Here is a 10819-nt window from a genome sequence, read left to right on the forward strand (position 1 = left end):
TATGCAGTGTATTATTTGTTGAAACTGTACTTTCGATTTGATTTGAAACTGTCTCATTGCTATATGTTTATCAATAAAACTTTGAAAAGAAAAAAAAAATGACAGTATTTTCCAATTCTCCAATGATTGACAGCTACAAGCCCTATATATTTTGTCTTTGGAGCGTGTAGGACAGATTAAAACTTGCTACATTTCATCACATGGAGTAAGGAAATACTAATTCCTACTGAGGAAAAAAAGCTCTTAGTTATTTTATATCATTAGAAATTCCATGATCTTCTTGCCAAATCGGACAGTTTTGTCATAACAACTTACCTAAAGATACTGCATCATTTAAAGGAGCTATCAGTAGGAATTAGGAAATAAAATGAGATTCACATGTTATACCTAAATGAGCAAGACAGAAATAATTGTCAAGCTAATAATCTTATAACTGAATTCAAAGCTGAGATGTGTGGAGATTAGTCCTATATGTAAAATTAATCCTATGCTTCGAACTACCATTTTGTAATTATTTAAGATCTTTCAGTATTCATTATTTTCCTCTGTGGCCCCATAATCTCCTAGATCAGAAAGTTTGGGACACAAGTGAGTTACATGATATTACAGTACAGGTTCTCCTATGTCCTGAGACTTCACTGACCTTGACAGGCTAGGGCCAAAATGTTGGTTATCATTGCATCCTGTCTTTCTCTCTAATTTTTGGTCTGCAAAAATTGCTCTGTTAACTTTTCAGAAGAGAAGTTTATTATTATTACCCTACAACACAGGCAGATGAGCTTCACATCATGATCTGTCTGAATATCAAACATCTTAGGCATAATAACAGGTATTTTCCATCAAGTATTGATATGTTAAACTTTAAGTCCCTACAGAATATGAAGAAAAAGATTTAAAAAATGAAAAAAATATTTTAAAAATAGGAATAAATAGTTACATATTTTACACAGAAATTTAGAAATCTAACCTTATACAGCATTGTACCAGGAAAGTCCTGTGACTTTTTTTTCTTGTCACTTGTATTCATTTACTACTCATTTTTTAAACAAACATTTACTTGAGAGACAATATGACAGTAATTGGTATGTCATGACAAGCAGAATGCATTTAGAAGACCAGAATGACAGGCATTCCAAGCATGACCCTACCAGTACACATTGCTTTCTTCAGTGCAATTGCTTATTTCACAGTAATAAGCATATACAGTTAGTCAGGGTGAGAATCCTACCAATTATCTGCTAGTTTCAAAGCTAAGCTGATGATTCTTAGGATTCTTGCCTTACCTATCTTGTGCATATAAATGTATGGCTTTGCCCCTTTCATGTTTCCTAGTTTTTTTCCTTGCCCTCTCTTCATTGTCTAATCCTCAAGTTCTCTCTTTCCTTTTAGTTGTGTTATATCTTTATATTTTTATTTCTTCCTTTGAGTTATCATACTAGGGAGACTATACAATATTTGCACATATGCGTCTGGTTTACTTCACTTATGAGTATATCTTACAGTGGCATCCACTTAAATACAAAGACCTCCAGTTTATCATTCTTTATAGCTAATACTCCATTGCATAAATTACCACATTTTTTTCATTCATTCCCCTGGTGATGGACATCTTGGTTTTTTCCAAGATTTGGGCATCACACATTTTGCTGTTATAAACACAGATAAACATATATCACTATATGATGTTTTCAGTTGCTATGGGAAAATTCCCAGTAGGAGTATAGTTGGTTTGGATGGGATTTCCAGTCCTAGATTTTTAAGGACTCTACACATTGATTTCCACAATGGTTGCACCAGTTGACATTCCCACCAGCAGTGGAGAAGGGTTCCTTTTTCCCCACAGCATCTACAACATTTGTTGTTGGTTGATTCTTTATGATAGCCATTCTTTGTGGGGTGAGATGGTACCTTATTGTTGTTTCAATTTGCATTTTACTGATGACTAGTGATTTGCAGCATTTTTAAGTATATTTATTTGCTTTTTAAATTTTGTCCTCTGAGAAGTGTGTATTCATCTCAGATGCCCATTTCTGGATTGGGTCTTTACATTTTGGGGCCCTAATATTTTTTAGTTCTTTATAAATTCTAGAGAGCAGATCTTTGTCTGTGCTTATTTGTCAAGATTTTTTCCAAATTTGTGGAATTTTTTTTCACTTTGTTGGTAATTTCTTTTGGCATGGAAAAACTTCTCAAGAAGAGAAGTTGTCCCAGTTGTTAATTCTTTCAAGTGCTACCCATGCAATATGATTTTTGTTCATGAGCTCTTTGCCTACTCCTATGTCTTCAAGAGTTCCTCCTACTTTCTCTTCCAGGAGATTTAGTCTTTTTGTTTTAATGTTTATATCTTTAATCCATTTTTCTTTTTTAATTTTTATTTATTTGAGAGAGAGAGAGAGAGAGAGAGAGAGAGAGAGAGAGAGAGAGTATGTGTGGTATGTGTGTGTGGCCAGCTCAGCCCACCAGGGGGCGGGGCTGGCTGGCATGTGGTGCTGGGGGATTGAACCGCGGTCCCTGATGCTTTGCTAAGCTTGTTCTAAGTAGGTGCTTTAGACCACTGAGCCATCTCTCCAGCCCTAGATCTTTAATCCATTTTTATTCTAGTTGAATACATGGTGATATACCTGGGTCAAGTTTAATATTTGGCATGTAGAGAGCCAATTATTCCAGCACCATTTTTAAAGAGGCTATCTTTCTTTCAGTAAGCATGTTTGGCCCCTTTGTCGAAGATAAGGTGCCTGAATGTGTTCATAGAGGATTCTGCATCTTTTAATCTGTTCAGTTGATCCTGAGGTCTATTTTGTTTCCAGTACCATACTGATTTTATCACAGTAGTTTTGTAATATAATTTTAAGTCAGGAATTGTGATGCCTCCTGCCTTGTCTTTGCTTCTCAGGATTGCCTTTGTTCTTCTATGTCTTTTCTGTTTCCAAATAAATTTTAGCAGTGATTTTTCTAGGTCTGTGAGGTATTTTAATGGTAGTTTGATAGGAATTGCATCATATCTGTACAGCAATTTTGGGAGTATGGCCATCTTCACAATGTTGGTTCTTCCTATCCAGGAGCATGGAATATCTTTCCATTTTCTGAAATACTCTATGATCTCTTTTTTAAGAGTACTGTAATTTTCCTTGAAAAGGTCTTTGACTCATTTAGTTAGATTAATTCCAAGGTATTTCATTTTCTGCCATGCTATTGTAAATGGTATTGTTTCTCTAATTTCCCCTCTCAGTGTGCTGGTTGTCTGTGTAGAGGAATGCTATTGATTTTTGGGTATTGAATTTGTATCCTGCTATGCAACTGAATTTCTGTACTAATTCTAGTAGCTTCTTGGTGTAGTTTTTTGGGTCTCCCAAGTAAAGTATCATGTCATCTGCAAATAATGATTATCTAAATTCTTCTTTGCCTATTCTTATATCCTTTTATTTCTCTCTTTTTTCTAATGTCTCTAGCTAATGCTTATAGAACTTTATTGAATAGGAGTAATGATAGAGGTTATCTTTGTTTTCTCGCAGATCTGAGAGTAAAAAAATTTCAATTTTTCCATATTTAGAATTATGTTAGTCATTCGGTTGTTATAGATGGCTTTAATCAGATTGAAGTAGTGTCCATCTATCCCCATTTTCTATAGAACTTTGAACATGAATGAGTGTTGGACTATGTTCATTGTCTCTGCTTTTATTCACTTAAAATCAGTACTGTAAATTTTTAAAATTACATTTTAGTACATGGTGGAGTATTTATATGTAATGTAATAAAGCAGTATGCTTAAATAAGAGGCAAAGATAATTGAAGGCTAATGTCTTGAGATGTCCTGTAAGTATAGGATTAAGGAAATAAAATTCATGAAACTGGACATAAAGTACTCATGATGAATTATACCTCACTGCAAATTCTTCTAGCTTAAACATATTAGTAAATATTAAAAGAGGTTTTTCTTCAACAAAAGGCTGTGCATGTTATGTTAAGACTTTATTTCAGGGTTCTCCAACTCCCAGGCCATGAGAAGATACTGGCCTCTTGTCTGTGAAGAACCAAGCCACAAAGTAGAAAGCGACTGGAAGGTGTCCAAGCAAACCTCCAATATATGTACAGCTAGTCTCTATCACTCCTTGTTGTTACCTGAGTGCTTCCTTCTGTCAGGCAGCAGTGGTATTAGATTATCATAAAAGCATGAACCATATATTGAACTGCAAATGTAAGGGATTTCAGTTGTTTGCTCCTTATGATAATCTAATGCCTACTTATCTGAGGTCAGTCTGAGATAGTGATACTAGAGCTGGGAAATGCAACTGTGATGTATAAAAACCACGTGAAAATAAAAAATATATTAATCATCCCACCTCTGGAAATGTTTTCTTCTGCAAAACCAGCCGATAGTGTCCAAAAGGTTGAGAATTGCTCCTCTAATATCTCTCCTTCGAAGACATCTGGGACAGGCTATGAATGTGCAGGCTTGTTTAGGTGTAAGGGGTGGATTTTTGTATTTCTCATATTTTTACTAGATTAAAAACTACTGACAGTCCTTACTAAATTGGCACATGTGCCCCAGACTACTAATATAAAATTCTCTCATAAAGAATCAAGATGATTTTATACAACTTAGGGGCAAATATAGTATGATTTTGAGTTAAGTGTAATATTTAATATAACACTATCATTTTTAAAAGCAATTTCTCTATTTGGTAGATTTCACTTAAATTATGAGACAGAAAATGTAATTTAGTTGAATTTCTGAATAAAAATTCATAGCAAGGTACAAAAACATTTCATCTTTGGATTGAAAGAGTCAAACCGTTGAGAAAAGCAAGCTACATTTTATGGTCACAAAACAATTCACAGAGTAGTTTCATGTTTTCTCAGTGATGAAAAACATCTCATACAATAAAAGATACTCAAACATTTATGAAATTTAGTAAGGACTGGTGGGTGACTAAGATCCAGATGAAGCTAAATAAAAGCCTGACCTCTTGCATTAACAAAATGTTCCTACAACATGCCTCTTCTATTAATGCAGCCCTTTCTCTACAAATATTTTTAGTATTTTCTTTAAAAATCATTTTGAAATTACTTTTCTCTTACATAAAATCTCTCTTAGAATTAATAAAACATCATCAATTATTTTTGTTTTCAAATCTAGCAACATAAAATATTCTGAACATCTCAAGAACACTGTGTTTAAATAGTCTTAGGTAACAACACTTCTTATGTGGCAAGCAAGATTGAAATATAAAAATAAAAAGACTTGAAGAAATGAGGTACATTGTGACATTTTTTATCACGATACATGGTAGTTTTATAGTTCCTTTTAAAACCCACCTGTTGCTGTTCCTTATCATCAGCTTTCATAGCTAATATCAAGCTTCTAACAAATGTTTTAAGTTTAAAATATTTTTGCTTCTGAATCTCTAGTTCATTTTCAATGAATCTGAATTCTTCATTCTAAAGAAGAAAACATTGAAAAATGCAATTACCGTGTAAGCTACAGATTGTGCACATTTGATACAAATAAATCTCTAAAAATAATCAAATTACAGGTAAAATGAAAAACTAACATTTTAACATTAAATAATATAAATCACAGAAGAGAATTATACTATTAACAGAGAGTGCTGTTTTAAGTAAATTATCAACAGAGAACATTTTTTAGGTTAAAAATCCAATCGGCTAATTTCATTTTAAGAAAACAAAACAATTTTCTTCTTGAAAAGTTCCCACCTATATCACACCTAATCAGTGTTTGCTTTAACATTAAAGCTAGAGGAAAATTAAATCCTAAAGTAACAACAGATACACCAATGTTGAACATATTTAAAATGCCAGACCCTCATCATTTAAAAGCTCTATGAAGGAATGATTGAAATTACCAAACTTGGTAGTTTGCTGATCTCCCTGGTACCTTTGTATCAACAAAATACTGAAACAAAATACTGAAAAAAATACTGAAATAGGCTTTAAAGTTTTGTAATGCTAGTTTTCCTGATATCTATGTAAACTTGGGTAAGCCAATTACCTTTTCTTGTGACTATATTTAATCATCAGTAGAATGAATGCTACATGGCTAATACAGAGTTTAAATTTTATCCCTGGGGGATATAGGGGACAAATAAGATAATAACCATGAGTGCACTCTGAATAGTTTTACTATTAAAGCTATGCTAATCAATAAAATATTGTGTAGCTAGAAGGGCAGATATATAGTCAAATGTAATAGAATAGAGAACCCTGAAATTGACCCACCCATATATGCTTAATTGTCTTTTGATAAAGGCACTAATGTTGAGACAATGAACAAAGAAAGTGGAGATTTAAAAAAAAATGGTTGAGCAATGCAAATACACATGCAAATAATAGAAGATCAACTCTTACCTCACATCATAGAAAACAAAATCTTACTAACAAATGGTATAGGGCCAGTGAGATAGCCCAGAGGACTATTTGCCTGCTTAGGCAAGCTCAGGGACTAGGTTCAATCCCTGGTACCACATGCCACTCCAGCCCTACCCCCAGCCTCACTGAGCCCATGCCTAAGTCTGGGCATGGTGGCACATGCCTGTAATCCCAGAACTGGGGAGGCTGAAAACAGGAGGATCGCTATGAGTCAGAAGTATGTAGTGAGACCCTGTACAAAATACATTTTAAAAATGGAATATATTCCTAACAATCTAAGAATATAAAACTTCTGCAAACAAATAGAAATCTTTATGACTTTGTGTAAGGTAACAGTTTTTTAAATAGAGCATGAAAATTATGAAATTTCAAAAGAAGACTTCATAAAAGTTTTGTCTCTCCAAAAATATATTATAAAGGACATGGAAACACAAGCTACATATGAGGGTAAAATATTTGCAATTCACACAACTAAAAATGTACAACAGGCCCTTAGCTTATGAACTCAATTTGCTCCTGAGAGCCAGTTGTAATTCAGGTTGTATATTGAAGGCTCAGGTTCTTCTATACAGCTTTCGAAATCTCTCTACTATAATTGAATATCAACACTTGATTTCAATAAATTTTAATGCTTTTCTTCTTGTCTTTTTAAAATTTATTTTAAAAAGAGCAATATTGCATACCTATATCTATTAATCTGAGGAACAGATTTGACATTAAAATAGATAATATAACAACCATTATTAATTAGCTATTCCTGTTTTGAAAATGTGTAACATATATTGTAGTATGTTACCGTGTTTCTATCATTTTTTCCATTTGTTTTGGTTTCTTTTTTACTCTTTCTTTTTTATTCATTTTAATGAGAAAAATGATAAAATAGCAATGAAATAGTTTCCTGTTTTTACTCTTAAAAATAAAGCTGAATTAATTTTTTTAAAAAGTATCTTTCTCCCACATACAGGCCAATCTGTGTCCTTAGACATTGCTCCAGGATTTCTCAGTTAGCCTCATACAGGAAAAAATGAGTAATATTCCTTCCAAAACTCATTCAGAGTTAAATTTGCATCTGAGACTATCTGGAAACACAAGCAGTAGGTATTTGTATCATAACTGAAGACTGGTAATATGATAAAATTAAAATTCTAGTCATAAATCAAGCTGTTTTTATGTCAGTCAGCTCATAACGAGAGTCATCCTATTCTTATTTATTTAACAGAAGTGAAAACACATGTTAGAAATAATCATACAGGAATATCTACAGCAGCTTTATTGAAACGGAAAAGGTCCGTTTCAATAACAATAATAAACAAATTGTGTAGTTTACACAACTATATCTATTTCTCAAAATTCACATACTTATATAGCTAAAGAGGTAATTTTCACTGTATGGTAGTTATACAACAGTAAACATGATTGAAAACATAAAATATATAGCTGGTTATTGTGGCAGACAACTGTAGTTTCAATTGTAGAAGAGGCTGAGGCCAGAGAACTTCTATTTTGAGTCCAGCCTGAGGAATACAATGAGATACTATCATTCATGAGAAAAATAAGGGGACTGACAATGTAACTTGGTGCTATGAGAAGTGCACCATAACTGGATTTGATCATCATCACTTCGGAAAAAAACTAAAGCAAAAATCCAACAAAATATTTTAAAGCAAAAATTCAAACCAAACCCAAACCAAACAGAAAGTTCACTTCTGTACTCTTCTTTACCATTGAAAGTTATGTCCACTGACTATAACCATCATTCCACTCTCAATTTCTTTGTGCTCAATTATTTAGATTGCACATATAAGTGACAATATGCAACACAGTTCTGTTTTTCTCCATCAGACTTATTTCACATAGTGTTCTATGTTGCTCATATTTTCACAAGTGACAAAATTTTTAAAAACTACATAGTAGGCCAGCCTGACAGCTTAGCAGACTAAAGTGCCTGCTGTGCCAGCCCCACCCACGAGGCACACTGGGAGGGCAATGGTGGTGCGCACCTGTAATCACAGCACTCGGGAAGTTGAAAACACTAAAAGTCTGATCTACATAGTGAGACCCTATAGACCCTGTAGACCTGTCCTGAATAAAGAAATAAAGAAAGCTACATAGTGTAAATTGTGAATATAATAAACAATAATGTACATTAAAAATAACCAAGAGAGAAAATTTAATGTAATTGCCAAAAAATAAGGTCATGAGATGAAGGCTACATTAGTTTAATTTAAGTATTTGATAGTATAATTATGAATAACAAGAGCACTTTGTATTTCATTAATATATGCAGGTATAATCTTTACATTTACAATTAAAAATAAACGTGATACTCAATTGATTATATCAACATGAATAAGAAATGCCCAACAAAATAGGATCAGTATAGTTTTGGGTGCAGCTGAAGGGATTTCTGAAGACCGAAGACAAACCCTAGGTGTGAGGTACAGCAGCTATTAGCTTTGTCACCTGAATGGAATTAAAAGGAAATAGAAAATGAAGGCTTGCTTCTGTTGCTTAGGAGCATGCACAGTCTTCACTCTTGCTTTGTCTCTTGATTTCTAGCACAGAATCTTAAGCTTCCAGCACCGAGCTATCAGCTTCTGGCACAGATCCTTTGGCCTTGCATAGAAGACCCTGAGACACACTCACTTGGGACACTAGATTGCACCAGTCCTCAGACTGGATCCTCTAGATCTCGAACTCACAGCCCATGGTTTTGAAATATTATACACTTGACTCTGCACATGGCAACTGTAAGCCAAACTTGTAAATTCTTTTCTACCGTATTTGCATATTTTGCATTACATTTGTTTCCCTAATAAGCATTGAATTCTGATATAAGCATATTAAAAGTAAAACATGAATAAAGTGAGCATCCTTAGTATAAAATAAAAATTAAATGAGGCTGGCAATGTTCTTTTCAGGTAGAGAACTGGTCTCAAAATGTGTAACAGGAACTTTAGCATTTGACTAAGAAAGAATAATAGGGGCCAGGGAGATAACTCAGTAGAATAAGCGCTTGCCTGGCAAGCACAAGGACCTGAGTTCAATCCCCGGTTCTGAAAAAGAAAAAAAGAAAGCATAAGTAAGTTGATTATCTGAATATTTCTTTGTTTCAATGGAGAGGGTGTTATGATATTAAATACAATCAATCTATGAACATCTATACTGCATCATTAATCTTATTTACTTAGAATGGAGTTTATTTTATTTGATAAAAATGCTTCCTTTTTATACCATTTAATATTAATACTAATATTAAGTGAAACGTCTGCACTTGCTAAATGCCTAACCAGAGACACGTTATGACAATTTATGTTATCAGTAAGTATTATAATAAAACTCAACATGGTCATGCCATAACTCATTCTGCTACTTCAATTTTAAAACTCTATTATTAGTCATTGTCAGGGAAGTATGAGGAAACTACTAAGAAGACAAGTACAGGAGAAATTATCATCATTAGAGTAGTGTCTCCCTTGAATGAACAGTGTTTCTGAATTGTACTCACACTCCATCAGAAAACATTTCAAAACTATTAATTTACAATTTCAGAAGTCAATACGCTTCCTGTAGTATGCAGATTTCTAATTTTTCATCAAAGTATTTGCTCTCTTCTGTGCTTAAAATATGTTTGCAAAACAGAATGAATTAAGGTAATTTATTAATATATGCATTTTCTTCATGGTGTTGCTTTTTGCAAACCTAAATCCTTCCTATAGGCAAAACAGTAATTTGTGTGTACTTTGAGATATTTTCCTAAGTAAATGGAGTGCTTGTGAGAGAAACTACTAAGACAATTTCAGTCACTGAATTTCACAAAAGAAAATCTAGTTTATTTTTGCTGTTCAAACCCTTTCTACGCTTGTGGTTTTGTGTTGATTATGGCTTTGATCTTTCAGCAGGCTATACTAATTGCTACCACGACTATGTACTTACTTTATGATAGAGTTACTTATGTCTCAGGTACTACACACATCAGCTTGCCTTATAACTATGTAAGATGGGTTAGAAATCCTAGAAATATGGAATTCTAGTGATGTGTCACAATTAGAAATTCTGCTATGATGTATTTATTATTGTGTATTAATAATTGTTTTTTCTTCTATTTTAGGGAAAGATCCACAGGGTGTTCAGCATCTCACTACTAGATCATACTCATAGTGATCACCTATTTACAGCCTCCTAAAAGCTGGGATTATAGGCGCATGCCTCCATGCCCAGTCTCAATTGCTGTCTCAGCATGCCCCAGGGCCGAGCCTGGCATGGCAGGCCCAGAAATCGAACTCCAAGCCCCTGAACCTGTTTGCAGGCACTTTAAGCCACTGATGTATTTGGCTGGCCCTGACATTATTTTGATTGAGATTTCATTAAATCTATATTAGACTTTTGGGACTATGGCCCTATTTAGGTACATCCTACCCCAAAGCAAAAT

The 10819-nt window shown here is 33.7% G+C and overlaps 1 protein-coding gene across 1 annotated transcript in view; it reads right to left on the bottom strand.

The window, feature by feature from the left end:
• The window catches only part of Hdx (highly divergent homeobox), a 233650-nt gene that overhangs the window by 8908 nt on the left and 213923 nt on the right, over nt 1–10819 (bottom strand). The window contains exon 8 of the mRNA XM_023723771.1: nt 5317–5439. Coding sequence (XP_023579539.1) covers nt 5317–5439 — 123 coding nt within the window. The remainder of the gene's footprint in view (nt 1–5316; nt 5440–10819) is intronic.

The sequence above is a fragment of the Octodon degus genome, unplaced genomic scaffold (assembly GCF_000260255.1).
Source record: "Octodon degus isolate 3935 unplaced genomic scaffold, OctDeg1.0 scaffold00103, whole genome shotgun sequence".
Classification (NCBI taxonomy): domain Eukaryota; kingdom Metazoa; phylum Chordata; class Mammalia; order Rodentia; family Octodontidae; genus Octodon; species Octodon degus.